The sequence below is a fragment of the Metopolophium dirhodum genome, chromosome 1 (genome assembly GCF_019925205.1).
Source record: "Metopolophium dirhodum isolate CAU chromosome 1, ASM1992520v1, whole genome shotgun sequence".
Lineage (NCBI taxonomy): Eukaryota > Metazoa > Arthropoda > Insecta > Hemiptera > Aphididae > Metopolophium > Metopolophium dirhodum.
In genome coordinates this window covers 125,654,347-125,678,270 of record NC_083560.1, presented here as the reverse complement: position 1 = coordinate 125,678,270, position 23,924 = coordinate 125,654,347, and the positions used below count along the sequence as shown (strand labels likewise).

General features: G+C 27.4%; 3 protein-coding genes across 3 annotated transcripts; 2 read left to right on the top strand and 1 right to left on the bottom strand.

Annotated features, from left to right (window-relative positions):
• Nucleotides 1–1,397: 1,397 nt before the first annotated feature.
• LOC132933840 (GDP-fucose transporter 1) lies at nucleotides 1,398–7,013 on the bottom strand. Its single transcript, XM_061000112.1, has 6 exons — nucleotides 6,521–7,013; nucleotides 6,212–6,416; nucleotides 4,635–4,773; nucleotides 4,043–4,129; nucleotides 2,946–3,232; nucleotides 1,398–2,049 (listed from the first exon to the last, which is right to left on the bottom strand). Exons 1-6 carry the CDS (start codon nucleotides 6,580–6,582, stop codon nucleotides 1,843–1,845), a joined length of 987 nt encoding a protein of 328 aa, XP_060856095.1. The 5' UTR covers nucleotides 6,583–7,013; the 3' UTR covers nucleotides 1,398–1,842.
• A 110-nt stretch (nucleotides 7,014–7,123) lies between these two features.
• LOC132933841 (mitochondrial assembly of ribosomal large subunit protein 1) lies at nucleotides 7,124–23,179 on the top strand. The gene is made up of 3 exons (XM_061000113.1): nucleotides 7,124–7,638; nucleotides 18,572–18,832; nucleotides 22,849–23,179. Exons 1-3 carry the CDS (start codon nucleotides 7,293–7,295, stop codon nucleotides 23,040–23,042), a joined length of 801 nt encoding a protein of 266 aa, XP_060856096.1. The 5' UTR covers nucleotides 7,124–7,292; the 3' UTR covers nucleotides 23,043–23,179.
• On the top strand, nucleotides 15,672–18,553 carry LOC132933842 (TOMM20-like protein 1). The gene has a single exon (XM_061000114.1). It carries the CDS (start codon nucleotides 16,423–16,425, stop codon nucleotides 16,888–16,890), a length of 468 nt encoding a protein of 155 aa, XP_060856097.1. The 5' UTR covers nucleotides 15,672–16,422; the 3' UTR covers nucleotides 16,891–18,553.
• Nucleotides 23,180–23,924: the final 745 nt, after the last annotated feature.

Sequence of the window (23,924 nt, the reverse complement as noted above, 5' to 3'; positions counted from 1 at the left end):
TTTTATTTCAATAAGAACTTCCGAATATGTTTTCATTACATTTTTAAGCCTTTTGTAATAACATTTTTATTAATTTTGATATAGATAATAATTTGCCACATTTTAAGTATTTGAATAGTCACACTTAAACAATAAAATTAAAAATTTTAGTTAATTCCTATTTTATGAAATTGTTACAAGGTTTACTGAGCAAAACAATTTTTATTTTTACCATATTTAGGTATTTTAAATTGTTAGCTATTCTAATAATTGCAGTTATCCGATTTGCGCCTATCAGAAAAGTTATGTTATTTTTCTGGGATTTTATTATTATTAACATAAGTACTAAATAGATCAAAACTGATACCAAACACTAATCTCAGTAGTCAGAGTTATAAATAGAACCAATATTGTGCTCTAATTTAACTATATTATATAATAATAATTCAAATCACATACTAAATAATATAGTGGTTCTCAACCAGTGTCGCAAAATACAATGATGTTGACAAAAAAAAATTGTTTATTATAAATATATGACATTATTAAGCAGTTAAGTTAGAAACCACAGATAAGAAATAAAATTGTGAAGAACTAAGATTCTCTCATTCTCAAATTCTATATAGGTTTATAATATTTGTTGCTATTTCAAATCTCAATTATTCAATAATAGATAGTAAATTAATATTATATCTACCTTTGACGATTTATAGATAAAAGTGCTTATTTTATCAGCTTAAACAATGGACTAAGACATACCTTAGTCAGTTGCTTAAAAATAATATAAAATACAAAAATTTTAGTAGAAAATTTATTGTAACTTTATTGTTGGTGTGTTTTAATAGGCATACCGCCATACTTCTATGTTTCTATCATAAGTATATCTTTTGCTTTTCCCCTAAAAGTGATATTGACAGACACCAATTCAGCCCAAATAATTTCTATACCACAAATTATAAATGTAATAAAGTGATTAATTTTTTAATATTATTACAGCGGTATTAAAGTTTTCCAGATATTTAATAACATTTCTTAATACTCAAGGCTTTGTTTATTTTCAACAATATTTTATATTACCTACAGATACACATATCAAAATATACAATGCAATAAATATAAAAATCACAGAAAGGTATAAATAATTTAAATTATCTTAGAAAGTAAAAAAATTTTTACATATTTCCAGTTGTTTTATGCATGTGTTGTCTTTTGTGACATTCCTGCCATAATTATATAATATAACATTACAAATTATAATATTTAGGATCAGTTGAATTGTCTAACAAGTAGCATAATTTGTTATGTTTAATAATCATTTAAAAACATTTTTATAAATTAATTTATTAAATTTAGAAGGTATTTGTTTTAATACATACTTTATAATATTACAATTCTTGGCAATAACCTCAAACGACAAATTGTACTTGTAAATAAATAGCAGTTTATTTAATGAAAAAAAAAATTGGTTTTATATGTTAAATACATTAATACAGGTAGGAAACTTTTTTTTTAGAATCAAAAGTTAAATTGTACAACAACATTTTATCGAGGGAAACACAAAAGTATAACATCTACGAGTGGAAAAATAATTTAAGAAATACTGGTTTCACATCGACAAAGATAATAAGAATAATAAGAATAATGTTCCCGTTATAGATTAAGTTTGTTTTTATATAAAAAAAAGTTTTTTGCAGTTACACCAAATTGTTTTGAGTGCTGCAGGTAGCTGACACCTTATTTTGGATTAGGTAAGATCTTATTACTCTTATTACAAATAAGGATAAAAAAAAATAATTTACAAAAAAAAAAATGGTCAAAGCTTAACTTATATAAGTAGTAAAAAAATAAATAAAATAAATAAAACTAACAACGGCTGTATGCTATTGGTCTATATTTTTTTTCCATTTCTCTATTCTTAACAATAGTATATGCAGCACTTCCTCCCAATACAACAAAATTTGAAAACCACCACACAGAAGATTTCCACTGATTATACCAGAATGAAGCTAATACGGTTTGGAAACAAGATTTTGCTGTACCAGATATATTATGAGTTAATGGTGATGTTACCTGAAATTAAATTAAAAATTAAGTTATATCAAGATATATACGTTTTATTATTATCATATAATAATAATAACAACAATATTGTTTATTACAATTTATTAAGTAATACGTTTATAACTCATTAGAGAGGTTATCCACACACACAAAATTTAAAATACTATAGGGACTATTACAGTGATTATTGTATTTTTTTTAATTACTCGGTTGTATTAAGGCATTAGTGCATAAGGTATAAAAAATATATTGAACAATAATTTAGGACAATCACTGTTATTGTAACTACTAAAATATTTTGTCAAAATACAATTTATTTTACTAACCATAGATTAAATAACACTATAGATAGGCAACGCCAATGCAATAATTTATAACTCATTGTTTTAGTTTGAATTCGACTCAAAAGTGGCGCATTGTGACAGGAGAAGGTGGGAAATAAGTATCTACTTGTCTTCTGCCACCATGCCCCACTAGTGATCCAAATTTGAATCAAAATAATTGCCGATAAATTATTGCATTGGTGTTAGTGTTAATCCATAACAATTAAATTTAATTACTAGTGTAATTTAATCTATGTACCAACTAACAAATTAATTTTACATTAACACATTCTTCTTCAACATTCAACATTAAATAAATATTACAACTTAACACATTCACTGCAAATGCCACCGATTGGAGTCATCTGCACCTCATTTTTTAATGCACTTTAGCTCAGACAGTGATACAATAAAATAAATAATAACTAATTTTCTCTCTGAGTTACCAATAAATATGATTAAATATTAACAAGTCATATTTTGTGTATACAAATATGATCCGTAACAAATGTATTAATATTTTTATTTATTTATTTTAAGTATGGGTAGATAGGCTAATCATTAAATGTATAATGAACTTACTTGTACTTGGAGTACTGTTATATAACCAATTGATAGTCCACACACACCACCAATTATCATAAGTAATAGAAACTTATATTCAGTCAGTTTACTGTAATTACTCAATTCCTTAGCTTCAAGCGCTAAAAGTGGAATGAATAATATAGTAGCGTATACATTATTGAAGTAAGAAAGTAGCCAAATTTGGTTATTGACATCTGGTAGAACTTTTTTAATTTGAATAGAGTAATATGCCAAAGAAAATGAACTTAAGACTCCGAATAATGTTCCAACCAACGAAAACGAACCTGTAAAAAATATATTAAGAATAAATCAGTCATAATAAATAAAATCATTTATTTTTTTAATATTACTAAATAAAAATAAGAAATCACTTCTTTTATTTCTTGAATTTTAAAAAATAATAATTATTGCTTCAACATATGCATGTTATTAATTATTATGATTAACTATGACAATATGTTGCCTTTTTAAGTTAGTATACAAATTACATTTTTTATTATTAAAGACAATAAATATGTTGTTCCATTATTTAAATATCATGACTATGGGCAGTTTATAAAAACTGTAATTTCAAATGATACAAAAAAAGATAAGGTGAAATATAAATCAGTATACTTAATTTGGTATTCTAGAGTTTTTTATGCTGAAGACAACAGCATATTAAACTAATGTTTATATAACATGTTAAATTATGTAATACAACAATTTTCATGAACAATTCCTAAGTTTGGTATGTACTTGTGTCAAGTACTATACTAAACTAGCACGGATCCTTTAAATAGCGCATTGTTGTTCAGCAGCAACAACACAGCGACTACAAGAAAATCTTCTCTTTTTTGTACAAGATAAATTAATTTGCAACAAAATAATATTTTAATTAATTGGTTGTGAAATTAGCATTTGGATTTTTATTGAACTAAGAAATAAATTCATGTAATGCATGTTGTATAAGGACACTTTCACAAATCATTCATAATATTTTAAAGACATAATCGATTATTTTAATTTATCAACCAATATAAAATTTGACAAATATAAATGGATTCAATGACATTACATTAGTTAGCAATAATTAATAAAATTTATAACAATACCTGAAAGATTTTCTTGATCTACTCCTAAAAAAAATCCACACACTACGGCAAAACAACAAAGGAGACAGCTAATTGAAGTAGTTTGACCTAAAAATCAAAAGAATATTTTTATAAAACAAAATAATGAATATTAACAAGCAAATAAATATTGCTAAAATTATTCTTAAACTATCATCATGGACTATTATAGTGATGAATGTATTAATACATTTATTTTATGTGATCAATATTAAATATTAAGAGTAATTATATGAATTATGAAACTTATTATGTTAACTTTTCCTAAATTAAAAAAAAGCTTATTTTTCCAAATGCTATTACAAATTGTATAAAGTATATTAAATTGTACTTCCATTTCATTGAAATCATAATTTATAGGCTTCAAATATATAATCTAATACAATGTGATCCAACTTGTGGCTGGCTGTCTTTTTTTGGCCGCCCTGAATGTATTCCATAATATTTAAAAATTGTTGTAAAAGACAGGAATATAGTATCACCAGATCGATAATACACAAAATACTTAAAAATGTATACACTATATCTGTACTAATACAATTACACATATTACAAAATAAAAAAAAATATTTACCTAATATTAAGTAGGAAAGTATGACGTTGAATACCGTTGTGAGTGATCGACCCACATAATAAAATGTAACATCCACAAATTTTAGACAATAGTTATTTGTAGATATCATTAAAATATATAATATTGATAATGGTAATACCTAAAATTAAAAATCAAAGAGATATTTTAATATTTATTGAGTAAAATAAAATTAATACAAGGTTATATTTAGAGAAATACCTTTAATTTAAGTCATGGAAAAATTATAAATATAGGTTGTTTTTTTTAAATTTTATATAAGTAACAATTAGTTTTTACAATTATTAATGAGAAACATAAGTGAACAATATTAAATATAAGTTGCTTACAAAAAAGAAATTTTATTTAAATTAAAAAACCTGTATGGTTAAAAATATATCAATAGTTATAATTAGGGCTTGGAAGTTGTCGCATTTGCATGTTTTTATTGGGCTATTCAAATTATTGCTAAGTAAGTTTGAAATGATTTTCACAACATGAAAAACATATTAAAAGCTTTACAGTGCATATTTATGCATATTTAGTGACTGTAATTTCAATCACATATTTATTAATTTTATCATTTTTTAGAGCATGATTAATGATAAATTGATAATACAAATTTGAAATAAAAAATGTTGCAATAAAAAAAAAAAATATAAATATTCATTTCGAGTTTTCATTAGGTATTATATTGCATAATAATTCTCAAATTTCAAGCCATTTATTTATTTTATTTTATCTTATATTTATACCTGGCAATTATGCTTAGTTTAGTAAAATATTTGTATTCATGAAAAAGTTGAGTTAAAAAAAAATAAGTGCATTTTTAAAGTATATTTGTACTTTTTTAAGCGCATAAGTGCAGGCTTATATTTTAGTACTTTTTAGGTGCATTAATAGTTCTAAGCCCTAGTTATAATACATTGACAGGTATTCAATGGTAAAATTAAATAATATAAGTAAATAATGAATTGAAATATAATATGTGGATGTTATGCAATTAAGGAATGGCTATAGTTAGAATTAAACATACATTTTCCAAGACTTTCGACAGTAAAGCTAATATTGAAGTAATAATAGATTTCAAATCTTTGAGTATTTAATTTAAATCTTCTGGTTGCTCAGTTGTCAATATACTATAGGTTATAAGTATTTTAAAATCAACCATACTTAGCACATTTTAGTAATTATTAAAACAATTAAAAAGGTACATAAAATTAACTTTTAACAAGTTCCAAATCAAGGGAGTAACTAAATTGTAGTAATTAAATTAAGTTACCTATAGTTACAAAGGAATCAAAGACCAAAGTACCTTTGAATTTAAAATAGAAATATATTTTATAGTACTATTGAGTAAAAATGTATAACAAGACCATCATATATTTTTAGCTACAGCCTTGCATTAATGGAAATAACTGATTACTATAATTTTCGGTCTGGAAATAAGGGTAATACACAACTAGTATGAGATTTAAGGACCTTGCAATATTAAAATTACTGGTCCAATCAGTATAAAGCAACATAGAAGCATTAGTTATATATTTACTTTAACACTTCATCAGTATTAAGTAACTTACCTTTCTAACAGTGGCTGTATTAAACGGATTTCCCTCGGGAAACTTTACAACTGTTGGAAACATCTTAGACAAACGACTTAAAGTGAAACAAATTATTGCTGAAACCAAACACTGGAACCATGCAATGAATATAGGAGCATCAACATCTAGTTTGTCAATACTCAATAAAGTCTTATTTACAAATACTGTCAGAATAGAAATCACCCTGTAAAATAACAATAAAACACTTAGACACAATATAGGTAGGTTAGTATTAGTGAGAAAATATTTAAAAATCGACAAAATTATGAATGAATTGTAACTGCTTACCAATAAATAACGACAACAAAAAATATTTGGATATATTTCAATGATAAAGTATCGAGCTTCATCTTAAAAATGTAATGTTAATTGAATGGTAACTGGTGAGGAGACTTTAGAGGGTATGCGTTCTGAATCTCGTAAAATTTTGGTAATGACAAACAACGAGTAAAATTGTTAAACTACATCGTTAACGTCACTATTTTTTATCCTCTTCTAATTACACAAAAAAAAGTCATACGTATTTGACCAAAAACCGATATCACGGTATTGAACGTGTACCAAAATTCAAACAGAAAATCATTTTACCAAAGACGAAAATCTATATCTGTCGAAATAATGACGGCATGGTCAATCGTCTGGGAACACGAACAATATTATGTTATTATGGTGATTACAATGCACACGTCTATAATCAATAAAAATAAAAATTGAATAGTAATTAAATCCTAATAATCATTACATTAAATATTTACAACTAAAAACGTCGATATTCCGGCAGAGATAAGAAACTTTTTGATACTCGTGATAAGCAAGGTATACCACGGATCACGATGTAGATAAAACAAATTTTATCCAATGATAGTGTTATCACCGGTTCGAGCACCCGTGGGCCGTGAGTCCAACTGTCTTGATAACATTGCAAAAAAGAAAAAATACGAAACAGAACTAATTCTGAAATTCCAAAGTGTTCTGAATCGTTTTCATTTTGGGGAACTTTTTTTGACAAAACGCTGGTGCGCCGTGCGGATTTTGTGCAAATGGTGTGAAAAAGTCCTCAATGATGTTGTCGTTGAAAACTGGTAGGGACTTGTTCAAATGCCTGGTGGCGGCTGGCCGCTGTTCTCTGTTGCATTCGAGTCTGCCGACGTGCGGGACTACTTTAATACGACGGAGTTATGGCGATCACGGCAGCACCATTGGTGGTGGTCGCGATGGAGGCAGAGGTGACGATGACGATGATGGGTTCGTAAAGCCCAGCAACTACAAGGTATTCAAAGATGACGACTCTTCGGTGATCTTGGACGTGGAAGAGGAACGCGCTTTGCTTGACTCGCAGTTGTCCGCTGACGATACTCCTTCAGATTTTGATGAAATCGATCAATTTGCTGGTTTCAATATATCACGTGAGTTAAAATTCCAAAAAAACCTCCAAATGTATCAACCTGACACTGTAACGGTTTTGGCCCTGGATGCTACACTCTAGGAGGCATTTGTCACACCGCTGACAGTTTTAAAACTGCTATATTAATGAATTATGTCTAAAATTGATTAGTTTATTTTTAACAGTTTTATGTGAGGTTTTATGAGTTAGGTAGGTACCAGGTACCTATGCCATAATGTTAAAATTAGGAACTAACTTTAAATTTAAAGTTAATATCTATTTATTTTAGGGTTTCCTCGAGAATAAAATCAAGAACCTTTTTTAATACATTTTTTAACTTTAAAAACAAAATTATATTACAGTATTACAACTAAATCTATCGTGGATATATATTAATGTTATCAGTAATATTAGTTGGCAATAATTTTAAACATAATAATATTTGTGGATAAAACAATAATCAATAGTTGAGGCAATAGTGTTTAATTAGAACACTACTATTTACTGATTATCACTAGAGAATAGAGATAATAATAATTAGTCACAATAACCTTTATCGATACTATTCAAGTTCCTAAGGTTAAGCAGTTATTCCGGTACCCACTAGACACTGACACTAGTACCTTAATATTTATTAAATTTACAAGTTAACATAATGTCATAATATAAGATCCATAGAGTCTTACATTTAGGAAGTTTAAAGCACATTGGATAAACATATAATACTGGATTCTGCTTAGACAGGTAAGAAATTTATCTCATTTCCACTTCATTATAATATCAACTATTGTACAATACAATAACTGATACAACGGAACAAAAAAAAATACAAATTATTGATATAATTGAATATTTTTCATAATACCTTTTACCATTTAATATTGGAAATTCCTAAATTAACCTCGCCACAATTTTAAAATTTTAAAAATCTATTAGGTGTCATTAATTGTATTAGGAAATTGGGCAATTTAAAATTTTGATGATTGATTAAAAAAAACTAAACCACAAATCATACTGGAAAAGAAAAGAAATTGCATTAAGAAGATACAATATACAGTGTATAACAGATAGAACTGACTTTTGTTCTAATCAATATTTAAAATTTTTTTTTATATATATAAATTATAGTCACTTGCGTTACACATATATTATACAAAAAATTATTTTTATTTTTCAATACTGAAAATAAAAAATTTTAAATTTGAATAATTTTTTTTGGATATATTCAAAATAAACAATTTGTGAATCTGATTATAAAAATAATTTTGATAGTAAAAACATTTATCGAAGTCAAGTAATTTATTTTTTAGAATTTTTTAAAATATCAATATTTTTTTGATTAAATGAATTTGGAACGTAATAACATTTTTTTGCTGACACGAGTATATTTCTTAAATTATTTACTCATTATATAATTTTAACAATTTTTTTCATACGTTTAAGTGGCATCATTTTTTTTTTTTGATCAGGTCTTTCTGTTACACCTTGTATATTGGGTCCATCCACGATGTAGAGAAGATAAGGTAACACCACTTGTAAATATTCCGGTCGCAAATTTCCTCTGCAGTTTGGTAATACAAAGTCTTGTGCACGTACAAGACCCCCGTTTTGGGGGTACTTAGGTGGTAAAGAAAATTATACAAATGTTTCCCTCAAATAAATCTCTATAGTAGGTATTTAAAAATTATGACTCACCTTTGGTGCACAAAATAAAATAGGTGGTTTTTTACTTTTTGTTATTATTGGCATAGCCAATTTTGCATCCTGGCACAAAACATTTGTTAGGCATTTTTTAACAAAATAAGAAAGTACATACAAAATATTATTTAACAATCTACAAATCATTAAGTGAGTCTTAAGATTTGTGGATATACAAACAATGAGGTAAATTAAAATTAAAATTTGAATATTATCATTTTATAAGTATTATTATTAGGTTTATATTATTATTTTAACTGATAATATATTCTATTCTCTATTGTAGATATTATATTTTCTCTACATCATGCTTAATATTTAATTTTTTCGTTATTATATCATATAGGTATATGATATATAAATATAATTATGATTTTTATTTGGGTGTACTTGGGTCTGTAGGTAGTAGTATATTTGAGCTTTTATTAACAGTTTAAATTCGTACCTTATTGTATGTAGATATTGCTAATTCCATTTTTGTACGTAATATATGTCAATGAATAAATAAACATATAAATATGCATTTTATTTAAGTCAATACATTTGTACGATATGGCTACATACCATATAATATTATTACAATTTTTACATAATAGTTTGTACATGATTCCAAAACATTAGTTTATTTTAATAATCTGTACAATATAACATATAATATCTTATGTTGGCATGCGGACTATTGACATTTGAACAACAATTAATACATTTAAATAAAATTTAAATGTAAATCTCCATTACAACTCGTATAAAAGTCAGCCTTCGAGCGAAGACTGGTGTACTCTGGTGTTAAATTCTGAACTGCCGCGATTTTTTGCGTCAGTATTGTACCATTGAAAGATACGGGAGTGGTGTCACCTTATCTTCTCTATATTGTGGGCCCATCTTATGTGTGCCATGAGCCATTGTTTGTTATACAGTGTGGACGGTATGACGAACACACATAAGCGTTTTTGACACACAGCAAAAGGGAGCCAAATAAATCGGTGTTTGTTATATTTGATAACATACTGAGCACATACGACGCACAAAATGATCACACATGTTCGGCCTGTGCGCGCTCTAGTGTGTACGCAGCTTTACAAATGTAAAATATAGCAAATTTAAGTTCAGTAGAACCAATTTAGTGTTTTTAATTTTAATATTAGAGTCGGTACTAATTATAATAAAATTTAAAAGTAAGAAAATTATCTAGGGTTCCTTATAGGTTTTTATTGCTATTTAAATTTAAAGCCAGTTACAAACATTTTAATATTGTAATATTTTTGGTACATAGTTACTAGTTAGTACTTAGTTATACCATATAACACAATTTAAAATTAAAATAATAATAAAAGCCTACAAGATACTTAAATTATTGATCAATTCACTTTAATATTAAAAACAAAATTGATTCTGCTAAATGCAAATTTGCAATGTCAAATGTTTGTAAGACCTCGACTACACTTGTGGATATGGTGATGACGTTCCTGTAACAAGATGATATAAATTTCATCAGTCAAAAGAATATAATATATATATCATAGATTGGTAATGAATGTACAGAATGTACATTTCCCACAGGCTCATGCCATGACTATATTAAGGGTATTAAGGGACCCTGAGCTCTTGACAACTATGATTATAATATTATATTGTTACTCAAAATATGTTTTATAGGGGACCTCTTTAATATGTTATACATTTTCTTAAAATATAGTTTGCTAAAAACTTCCAATTTTTTTAAATATATTTTTTTTCTTTTAATTGTCAGTATTTATTGGTTTAAATTGAATAATGTACTAACGTGGCTCAAAGAAAACTATGTTAATACATAGTTTAGGTGTTAAATAAATTCTCACTAAATCCAAGGCACGGCCCATTTATCTGTTTACTAGTCTTAGGCCATTAGCAGTGGCGCCAAACTAGTTCAGTCAAAATAGGTGGTCCAATTCTAACCAAATCCCATCAACTCACCTATTCAACCAATTCATCATTCAAAAACTGGAGAAAATATTTTAAACACCAAACCATAGGTACTTATAGGCGTGCACACAGGGGGGGGGGGGGCAAGTGAGCCGTGGCCCACCCTACGAGACGTACTGAAATTTGTATACATAGTTACACATTATCTAAATATCACAATTTTTGATTTTTTTAAATAACAAATCATTAAATAGGTAGGTGAAAAATAACATTGATACTGAATGATAATAAATTATAATAAAAAAATAAAATTGATACTTAACTTATTATCATTACAGATTGCGAAATTGAATTTATTTAAAATTTAAAACTGTGTTGACAATTAAAATATTTCTTATTTAATTTAAAACAAATATGTATCTGTTTTTATCATATAAATGATTTGTGACTTGAATAGTGGGTGATTATGAGTAGGTAAATTAAAGTATGTAACATATTAATTGTTTCTTCCATCAGAGTTCAGGTTTCTTAATCTTTATTGACTGAGCCCACCCCACCACAAATGTTTGCGCACGCCTTTGCTTATAATCTAGTGTTAGTTGTTGATTAGGTTGTCAGGTAATGATATTTTTAACTTATTCCACCTAGAGGCAAAATATAATAATTCTGAATGTAAGCTATACAATGTATTATCCTTAGTAAATGATAGGTATATATTTTATGGCAAACACACTCAAAGAATTTGGAAGCAACCCATTTTTAAAATCATCACAATGAATTGGCGACAAACATGTTAAATCTATGTATATTTTATTATTTTTTAAGAATCTTTTTTCCATGCTTTCTCCTACTTTATCCATCACATCATTATATATTATTTCTATGGTAATTTTTTTAATTTTCGTATTATTGATATTATTATCATTGTAAAAAGTATATTCAAAAGATGAAATAATGGTATTTTTTGGTTATCGTACTAACTCCGTCGGACGGTAATAGTACAAATATACCAATAAGAACCAAAATAATACCTTCATATTTGATTTTTTAATATGTGATGATTATTTAACAAAAATTAACGTTTTTTTTTTGTAACTATATAATAATATTGTCCATTGGGATGATTCCCGATAGGTCAATGCGCCTCTGCCTATATTTACTTTAGAATTCTCATCTATCGTATATTATAATTTAAAAGAATATAAAAATATCTTCTAAAAATAACTCAGACACCACCCCTCTTTCCCTACTTTTAGATAACTAAATTATAATTTGTAAAAGTAAACAGTTTTTTATGTATTATTTTCTAAATGTTATAATAGTTTTTTTAATACTCTTTCCTATATTCACTGTTAATTTTAATGTCTAACTTTAGAATACTATATTAGAATACTATTGCATAATTCTCGCTTGCAATTAAATAAATGAATAAGTTACACAAGTGATGGGTACCTAGCAAGAAAAGAAAATTAAAAAATCAAAAACATAAAAATATACAGACATACACAAAGTTTAAACATAAAACGTTAAAATAATAAAACTGGTATAGACATAACATATAAAATGTAAATCATATGATGCCGGTAAAATTCATATTTTTATTTCATGTCAGATTTTATTAGTTATTACTCTAAAATGATATAAGTACAACATAGCTACATAGGTATTTACATACTATAGAAACTGTAACTATATAAAATAAAATAGATAATTAGAATTAGAATTTTAATTATATTTTATATTTGTATGTATAATATATTAATATCTGTAGTTTATAAATTATAATTATAATATAGTTAATTTGTTGTTGGTTGATTCTGATTTTCTTGATAACTTTAATACCTAGAAAGATAAATGTATGTTAAAATTAAATTACATTCTGTTGTAACAGCACCTACCTAGTAAATAGTAATATTTATTTGAATTACTTTGTATTTATAAGTTTTTGTTCAAATAATTTTTGATTTTACTATATCATCCAGTCTGCAAGTCCATATTAAACTACTATAGTTGCTATTCAAATGTATATACAGGAGTACATATTAATTTATGTTGTTTGTGTTTATTAATAGAACTACTTACTTTATACTTTACAGTTATTCATAATTGTAAAAAATAAAAAATAATATAGTTTAATATATAATAAATTGTAACTTGTACCAATATAAACAAACCTTGAGTATAATAATAATGGTTAAAAAAGGCCTCAAACTTTAATTTTGCAAAAGTTTCTTAATTGGTTTAGTTACGGCACTGGATAGGTATTACAAACATTTTTGACAGGTATTCGATCATAATATTATACAAATACTATTATGTAGCGGGACAACAACAAATCAGTATTCAAATAATATTACGAATGTCTATGGAAATAAAACTGTTTAAACAACATGACAATGTAGATTGATCAATCAATCAATCCACCTTGCAACATACTATAAATATACAATTACTATTATTGATACAGGGGATTGTTATCAACTTATAATAAATATTATTTTGATAATGATATGGTACACAAACTGTTGCTTATAATATAATTTACCCGTTTCTTATTCGAACGGTACAATTTGTAAACTACAATGTATGTTTTCAACATAACTACCTAGGACAACCATAATTTAAGTGTAGTGTAACTTATGTAAATTTTGTATAATTAGTAGGTATTTAGTAATGAGTCATGACTAATGGATAATGAATAATGAATGATAACAATTTATTTTCATTAGATATACAAATTTCTTCAGCCTCCATCTACCTAAATTACCTAAGACGATGTCAGCACAATATTTGTTTTCTCACTCTATCCCATATATAACATATCAAATGTATCTAATTTTGTGCTCTTAGCTTTAATATTAGAGTGAATTGATTGAAATATTATTAAACTTATAGGTAAGAATATTAACTAGGGTGCCTAATTATAGGATTTTTGATAATTTAATTTAAAAATAAACTATAGTTTATATGAGATATTACAATTTTAAAAAGCCCATAACTTGCTTTAAAATTAAATATCAATAAAAGCCTATGGGGTATCCTAGATAATGTTCCTTAAAGTTTCATAATTTAGGTACCTATTAATGAATTATATATTATAATTAGGGCACGGATGTTGTAATAATAAATAATTACTATTAAAATTGATTGCAGTATTGCACTAAAAAATACCAAAAATTGTATTTAAAAGAACAATGTTTCGTTAATGAGTAAATTCAACCAAATTGTAATAAAATGAAAAAAATTTGAATAAATTTGAATTCAATGATATAAAATCATTGTATACGAAAAATAATTCTGAGCGAAAACGGTCTGTCAGCTTATAATATTACTATGTATATTTTATGATATTATTCTGATTAAAATAATTAATTTCATTATTAGGCATTAGTACTACATTAGGTTAAATAAAATTTTGCCGAAAAAATTGCATTTTAAAATTTCATTGTGTGTACAAAATACGTAAATATATTTCAAAAGTTTCAAGTACCAAAGGCCAGGAATAATATTTTTAAATTACAACAAAATCGTTATTCTTCATTTAAATATATAATTAAGTCCAAATGCTTATAAAAAAAAACCTTTTTTATATATGATTATACAACAATTTGGTTACAATATGAACTACTTATGGTGAATCTTGTTTTAAACTGTTAAACCTTAGCTACGAAAATTGAAAATTTTAAAAGTTTTTTACTACAAAATAATTTGCACATTTTTAATTTGACAAATATTGTCAAAATTTGAACTTAAAATGCTTATAAAAAAAATGGTGCTTATGTATTTTTAATATTTTTAAACTGCTATTGTAATGTGAGAGGAGCCTTGTTCTAATTTGTCAAGATTTTGAACCCAATAAAATATTATTGACATTTATAGAAAAAAAACCTAAAAAAATTGAAAGTTAAAATGTCTTTAAAGAGTTTAAATTTTAAAACGAGTAAAAATATTTTGAAAATGTTATCAAGTATTTCTTTATAATTTTTTTTCACAATAATTTGGTGTATATTTCAAATATCCATGGTTATTTGCTTTTGAATTACAACAAAATAAGATCGTTTTGTCAATCGATCGTTCCATAAAAAATCGAGTGAATATTCACAATTTCAATGTCATAAAAATTATAAATTTAAATATCTTCAAACGCTCATAAAAATTTAATTTGACTTTCTGGTTGATATTTATTTTTTTTGTTAAAGGTAGATAAACTTATGAGGATTATTGTAATAAATGTTCAAATCTTAGATATTAAAAGTAAATAATTTTCAAATTTTCGTGATTTTGACGAATTTTGTCAAAATTCTAACTTAAAACGTTCACAAAAAAAAATTGTGAATTTACGTTGAACTTTTTTTTAATTAAAAACTTATGAGGAATCTTTTATTAAATTTCCAAGTATTTTAACCAAATGAAATTTTTTGATCGACAAATCTAAAATTTCATATACCTATAAAATATAGTCTAACATGTGTCAACATATATTGAAAATCGTATGGTGTTTTTAAAATGCTATATAAATATTCAGTGCACATTTCATGCATCTATGGTCATTTTTTTTTAAAGTTTAAACCAATATCGATTTTGTTGAAAACCGATTTTGCGTAAAAATTCGAGTTTTCCTTCATTATTTTCCCTAACGCTTTTGAAAACGACTGTAAATTTTAAATTTTGACCTCATCAATTAGATTCAATTTTCCGCCAGAAAAGATAATAAAGTCGAAAATCAAATCATTTTTTCGAATACTTATTGTTTACACAGACACACATAATTGTAAATACTAAAATCAATAAACATTCATCGCTCCGCTCAGAATCTAAAATTACATTAAATTTTAAATTTGAATTATTCACGTGAAACGTATTTGACACTCACTTAGCAATATATTGGAACATTATATAGTCTATAAAAGAAAAGTAGCAAATGCAAAAACATCCGCGGTGTTCTACTTAATATAATTCATTTTGTATGATGTTGGCTACATTTTGTTAGGTGATAGGTTCCGTGTAACAACTTCGTGTAAATATGTAACTTTTCGCGTACTGCAGATTCTGTTTCGAACGAGCTATCGATTTATCGTTTTTCGTGTGATTTCATATATCATTAGCGCCACAGTGGCAAACTACCAAGTGAACTACACTCAACGTCAAGAACAGCCGATAGTTTGTCGCGCGTTTGGATTTGGATGTCCACTCGTAGACGTTCGCCATGATAACCGTCTCGAAGACCACCATTGGGGTGGTTTTGTCGGGTGTTGTGGGCCTGTGCTTCCTAAGCTACTTAATTTTCTTAGGCCCTGAACGTAGCAACGACGCGGTAATCAAATCGAACCGGCTCAAGAAACGACTGGCTGAAAATGATGGTGAAACTGGTAAACTGTTGACGCTCAAGTTGAAGTTACCAGTCTCCATAAAACATCTTGCCGATCTAGAGATCTTAGTTAAAGAGTTGAATATGGGTGAGTACTACTTGTCTCACGGGGACTCGGTCCTTGGTGTCAAGCACCTAGCCAACGCCATGGTTTCATGCCAGAATCCCGACGTGCTGTATAAAGTGTTGCGGAACAAACTGCCCAAACACGTGTTCGAAATGCTCACCGAGAAGCTCTTACCGGAGCAGGTAGAACTGTGGTCGTCTTCCAACATTCTTCAGGACTTGGCCTTTGACACCGAATAGTTTTTTTTATCGTCAAGCTGATTCTATAATTATATTTTGATGATACGTTTATATTAATAATTTATTTATTTGATGCTGTATTATGAGGTGTAAAATTTCTAACAAATACTAAATAGTATAGTGATACAGTATATAATGATTCAGTATATAATAGATAAATAAATTAAAAGCGTATAATTGCAAAAACATAAAATAGAAAACATTAAATTAGTAAAATAATAAACGATTAAAAAGTAGAATAGTAAGGTGGTTGGAAATCTAAAATAAACTATTAAGCTGGTGAAGCATTCTGTGTATGGGGTGGGATGAAACGTAAAAAAGTGAGTGGTTCCTAGTGGTATACGGGTAAGCAAGGAACGAAATGCGATTGATGCGAGATCATGAGTTGACCTTCAAGCCGCTAAGAAGTGGAGAAATAAAAAAAGTATTCGCAATATATTTATATATTATACTATATTATTATTCGTGTATAATACCTAACTTCTTTAGGGGATCACCATGTATTACATGGCATGTAATAATATGCAACGGCTCATCATTCGCACTATCACATCCCTAGTTTTTGTATTATTACTTGGGGTGTGCTTCCAAGTTCGCTCCATTAACAAGGCCTTGGAAATGAAGTCCAGAAATTTTTTTTCACAGTCAATTTTAAAAATATCTGCCTCATAACTTATAACCAGCATAATATACATTTATACATAGAATATTCAACTATACTTATTAATACATTATTATGTACCCGGTCATTCTTTTATCATTGAACACTCATTATTTTAAAAAGTGTAAGTACTTTAATACTATACAACAGAGCGATTTCTTGATTTTCATTTTATTTGTATAAGTTATAACACTGTTATCTTGACAAGACCTAGGAAATTGAAGTAAATATATATTTTTTAGTAATATATTAGTTGGTCTGTTTATTAAGAAGATTAAAGGAGAAAGTAAATATATTATTGGTATTTAATTTCTAAATAAAAGTGGCAATACTAATGTTTCCCTTTAAGTATAGGTACTGAATTTTATAATACAACCTACAGTAAATAGTTTACTATACAATTAAATAATCAAAAAATTTCGTTATTTATTATGAATGTATATGTAATATGTATATTATATCACTTAATATGTATTATTTATTAAATGAAATACTCATATCCATTTTATATGATCCAACATTTCTGGACGTGTATTATATGCATAGTATTATACGTATACATTATAATACCCACAGTACAGTATAAACATATTAAATAAATGTCGTTTAAGAATATTATATTGATTTTGTTTGACATTTCATGTTTATTAGATGACGAAAAAACAATAGCAAAATAAAAAGGTCACAAAAATCCCCGAATTAAATTATGTAAAAGGTAGACGTACTAAAATGTATTTAGGTTGTGAACTTTTCCATTTAGAGTATATTTTGTCGTTCTCCATCATTTACCATGAATAAAATGCGAATCGCACGCATTTTATATGGCATCCACTTTGGTGGAACAAATTAGTGACGTGTGACGTCTCATGCCAACGGAGGAAAATCGTAAAAATAAAATATGTAAAATGCGATGTTGCAGTTAAATGTTAAAACTTGAGATAACAATTTGTATGGTTCTCTCATAGAAATATTTTATTTCACTATATAAATTATAAACGTGTGTTGAACGCATTTATATAGGTGGCGTGTCCGGAGTGTTCGAAGTGGAGCATCTAGTGGAAGTGCTCCAAAAGAACAACGCATCGAACGTGTTCGTCGTGTCCATCCCTGCCAATGTGAGGTACGTTGATTACATAGTAATCGCAACAGGAAGATCGCAAAAACATTTGATGTCGATCGCCGATTTCGTTCACAAGCTTTTTAAGAAAAAGCGCCGGCCATCGGACAACATACCCAGAATAGTGAACAAGAAGCCTATAGACTGGATTGCATTAGACATAGGTGAGTTTTGTAATGTCGACTCAAGTTTGAAGTTATTATTACTATAATTCGCATGCCGCATGCGAAGTAGATTTCGATGGATGAAAAAAATGAAGACGTTTCGTCCATTTTTTTCTTAAAAATATATGAACTTAATTCAAATATAAAATAGTCAAGTAATACGTCTGTTACCTATGCTTGTTTAATGATCTTTTACTAAGTAATAAATTACATTTATACCATTTTCTGAACGAAACTCGATCAAAAAATTTAAATTTTTCGAATTCAGCTGATCGTTTTGTTTATTTTTTCCGTACCTCGCATTGTATCGAATCCGAATACAACGATAAATTTACATTGCTGGTGCTTTACCGCTTGTGTAAAATGTAGTGAATATATTTATATTTATACTCATTCGGCACTATTCTACTCGTACTGTGATTTCACACCTGTTCAGTACTGTAGAAAATTATACCTATAAGTTATAACTGGGGAATAGTAATTTCCTACACGAGAGTAGCAGGTAAACAATTACATACGTTAGTTCCTACACGGCGGAAAAGGTTAAATATGTATATACGAATTTAAAAAAATAAATATATGATGATTAAAAAATATAATAAAAATCGCATAATGCAAAATTTTATATTTTATAAGGTTTATTTCTATAACTTAAAAATTTAACATAATCGTATTGATTAATTTTGTTGGTTGTATAATCTGAATTTTTTTCATTTATGCTACAGCACCAACAGGCGTATCGTTTTAATAATACTCGGTACAGCCGTAGCTAACTAATATACACTCAAATATACTTCATTTAAAGCAAAACGTATAAATCAAATTTTTATCACCAACATCCACATATTTTTAAAATTATTGAAATTCTCAAACTTTTTTAAGTAAATACATATATTAAAATAAGAACCACAATTAGTAACGAAAAACCAAAAATCAGTAAAAAATACGCCGAAAAAGAAGATTTCATAAATAAACAAATTTCAGATTATACAACGAACAAAATTAATGAATACGATTATGTTAAGTTTTTAAGTTATAGAAATAAACCTCATAAAATATAAAATTTCGTATTATACGATTTTTTTATATTTTTTTAATCACCATATTATTATATTATATTTATTTGTGAAAATGCTCTATAACGATCTTCATTATATTTTCTAATCATCATATATTTATTTTTTTAAATTCATATATACATATTTAACCTTTTCCGCCGTGTAGGAACTAACATACGTACCTGGTTTTTACCGTGTAGGAACTTACATATGTGCCTTTTTCTATCGTATAGGAACTAACGTATGTATTTTGTGTACCTGCTACTCTCGTGTAGGAACTTACATCCGGCGTTATAACTTTACCAATATAATATAACTCATTTTTTTTCTTGTCTCCAAATTTGGTCTTTTCCCGCTCCCTTTAAAAAATGTGAAAATAACGCCGCCACTCCCCCCCTCCCATCCCACCGAATAAAACGCATTATATGAACATTTTTACTCCTCACTGTTTTATTATAATATACAATATACAAACACGCGCTTATTTTAAATTCACGTATATACAATGTAAGCGTCTAGAATATAATAATATTATAATACCGTCGTGACCCAAAAATTACTACTGCGGGACGGCGCGACTATTATTTTATAGACGGATTTCACGCCCGCGTCGTTGTTTAATGTGACGGCGCGCAGCGTCTGGTATATACGGTCTTCCATTGTTGGAGAAGAAATCAACGGACGCCGCGCCGCGCCACGAACAACGCGGCGTACAGCCGATCGGCGCGCTGTGATAAAAACGAAACAAAAACAAAAAAAAGCCATACAATTCTCGTGTGTGCCTGCCTACCTATATAATATGTATGCATATAAAATATGATATTGTATGAACTGCTGTCTGAGGGTCGTTATAACTGACAGCGCTACAATATACAGGGTGATTCACCAAGCATGCTCACCCCCGTTTTTTCCTTTAACATTGAATCAATTCAAATTCTGAACATCTTATTTAAAATGTTTAAATTTACTTGGACCGTATTTTCAAATTCTTGAGAATATTAATTGTACTACCTATTTAAGGACGATATACTGTGGTGAACAAACTTCTGTTTTTCAAATAGAACCTCTCTTTTTATTGTTGGTAAATTATTTAGTGGATCATTTTTTGAAAACTTTTATGTACCTAACGGCTAATATAATTTAAACTTTCAACGAATAGTTTCTTATCTTCTCATTAAAATATTTATACACATTAAAGATAAAAATCCTTAAAAAATACAAGATTTACAAAAATATAAAATAGTTAGGTAAAATATGTAATATTGGCTTATATTTATTATACTTGGACCATTTTTACAAATTATAAACTTAGATAGATTAATATTAATTACTAAAATGTTCAAATTACAATTGCCTCCATTTTCCAAACCCAATATCGTTGGTCTATAATTAGCCTTTATCCATATAATTATCCTTTGTACATAAAGTTAACTCAAAAAGTACTCGTTCGAATTTTGATTTTGATACTTCAAATAATTTGAAAAATTAGCAGTAGAAATGAGGGTTCTTATTTGAAAAACAGAGTTTGTATCTTCACTGGTTACTCCTTATAAATAGTAAACAAAAATCTCTAAAATTTGAACATATCGTCTCTAAGAATATTTAAAATTCCAAAAATCAGATTTTAAACAACTATATTATTGAAAAAAAAAAGGGATGAGCAATGAGCATGCTTGGTGAATCACCCTATATATGCGCTTTGGCCTGCTCGCATACACCTAATTATTTAGCCATGGTGCGGGCGATCATTATACGATGCTATACAGAACGTAGGTATATGTTAAAAAAATCCTAGGTGGCACCGAGATTTCTAGCCTGCAGGTTGATCAAATCGTTTCCTAATACTGACTACGAGGAGCGGCCGTGTCGCATTGTTGTGCGTTTTTCCTAATATTATTTTTGAGTGTGTCTGTCGATACTTATTTATCGGAATAAGTCCGAGGGAATCGTATGTTCGATTAATAATTCGAATTGTCGAATGCATACGTGATGCAGACAAAAACTCATTTACGTTTTGTTTTTTTTTGTATTTTTTGGTTCATTACATTGATATTGCTACGTAAGCTATAAATTAATTTCATATAATATATGACTGCGAATTAGATATCAAAAGTTTTTACTGCAAACTGTTGCATTTTTAAAGATTTTCTATTCATTTGAGGGCATATTTCTTGATTTTAAAATTTTTTTAGTACGTGTTTGATGATTTTAGGGCATATTTGATGGTTAATACAATTTTTGTAAACTGAAAATGTACACATTGATTTGAGATTTTAATCGTAATTTTAACAATATATTTATTCTTTATAATATTATACGGCAGTATTATAATACGTGTCTGTTGTTAATTGATTCCAGATTTGTAGAAAAGTTAATTGCGTAATTAATATTATACCCAATTTATATTTTTATTTGTAACTTAGTATTGATTTTCCCACGACAGTCACCAGCCAATTACCGTCGATTCGCGGTATTATTGACATCACTGCGTTACTAGTATTAATATAAGTAGATATTTTTTTTACATACTAACAAGTGTTGGCTTTCTTGACATACATTATTAAGCAGTGTGACGGACGACGGTATAACAAAAAGAAAAAATAGAATGAATATATTACTTTTTATTTAAATATATTGTATTTTATATTCTCAGAATATAATATTTTTCGGTTTACCTATATTATGGCTATGGCTATAATTAATATATATATATACGTAGGTAACAACCTTTCTTTAGTTTCTAATATTGTTCTATATGCTCTCGATGACTCAAACCAGGAAAAGTTGAAATCAATCATTGATCTATGATGTATTTTATAGCATTCAAAATGAAAAACAAATATAATTAAATGTTGTTTTTTTAGTATGGGAGTAACTTAACATTATTATGAAATGTATAAACCTTTATAAATTCCTTTGTATTAAGTTTTCTTAATAATGTTTATTGTCTAATTGCAGGTAATATAGCTGTCCACTTGTTAACGAAAGACACCAGGAAGAATTTTGACCTGGAGACAATTTGGAGCGTAGGAGAAAAGTTTGATTCCCACCTCAACAGGCCAGCTGATTCGTTGGTCACGTTATTGAACGAACATTCGTTTAGTTTAGACAATTTAGAACCGGTTGATTTCGAACATGTAAAAATCCATTAACTCGTTGACGTACGATTTTACTCGAGTCAACTGTAAATATCCTTTGAATATTCTGTTTTATTTTTTTATTGTATGTAATTTAAAAATTAAATCACTGTTTTTATTTCAAAAATTAAAAAAATTAAAATAATAATTGACTTGCGTGTGCTTCTATTTTTTTACGTAATCTGAACATATTTAATATTTTAAAACGAGTGTAAAATGTATAGGTATACATTCTCGGTAAATAATTATATATCTACTTAGTATACTTGCCTACTTCGTCTCTAACACACAGTGGCAATGTTTAAATTGTCAGTAAAATCAACTAAACCAACAATTCATCGTATAGTAGGTATTGTGTGATTAGTTGATTTATGCGAGGTAAATGAATAACGACGTTTACGATTTCTGTAAAGAGGACTGGTACTCAAAATTAAAATAAACGACATATCATTATAGTAAACAGTTCTGAAAAAATAATCTTTCATTTACATTCATATAATATAAATTATAGTTGTAGTGTTGTACACATCAGTACACGAAGATTTGTAATTTTCATTTTTTAGTATCTGTATCGGCAATAAAAAATACTGAGGTGTTATAAAGGTTTTAATTAAATTGTATTTATTGCTAGCGCCTAGCTATATTACCCGACTTCACCCGGATCTTTCTATCGTTTTCCGTTTTGTTTCAGTTGAAACATATAATACCTTCAAACACAATTACAATGATTTTCCACTTCTTAATTCTGGTCATGTTTTTGAAGTAAACACAAAAAAAAATTGTGACAAATTCAACGAATGCAATGTTTAAGACCCGACGTAAACCCAACATCGTTAAGATTGGTATTCATCTTTAATCTTGTGTCATAAAAATTTGTCCAGGATTAAGAAAGCAACT

Excerpts from the sequence above, each read along its gene's own strand:
- LOC132933840 (XM_061000112.1), bottom strand. The coding sequence starts at position 6,582 with ATGAAGCTCGATACTTTATCATTGAAATATATCCAAATATTTTTTGTT. Across the intron at positions 6,417-6,520 it reads TTTGTTGTCGTTATTTATTG|GGTGATTTCTATTCTGACAG; the intron begins GTAAGCAGTTAC and ends GTTATTTTACAG. Across the intron at positions 4,130-4,634 it reads ACTTTCCTACTTAATATTAG|GTCAAACTACTTCAATTAGC; the intron begins GTAAATATTTTT and ends TTTGATTTTTAG.
- LOC132933841 (XM_061000113.1), top strand. The coding sequence starts at position 7,293 with ATGATGTTGTCGTTGAAAACTGGTAGGGACTTGTTCAAATGCCTGGTG. Across the intron at positions 7,639-18,571 it reads TGCTGGTTTCAATATATCAC|GTGGCGTGTCCGGAGTGTTC; the intron begins GTGAGTTAAAAT and ends GCATTTATATAG. Across the intron at positions 18,833-22,848 it reads CTGGATTGCATTAGACATAG|GTAATATAGCTGTCCACTTG; the intron begins GTGAGTTTTGTA and ends GTCTAATTGCAG.
- LOC132933842 (XM_061000114.1), top strand. The coding sequence starts at position 16,423 with ATGATAACCGTCTCGAAGACCACCATTGGGGTGGTTTTGTCGGGTGTT.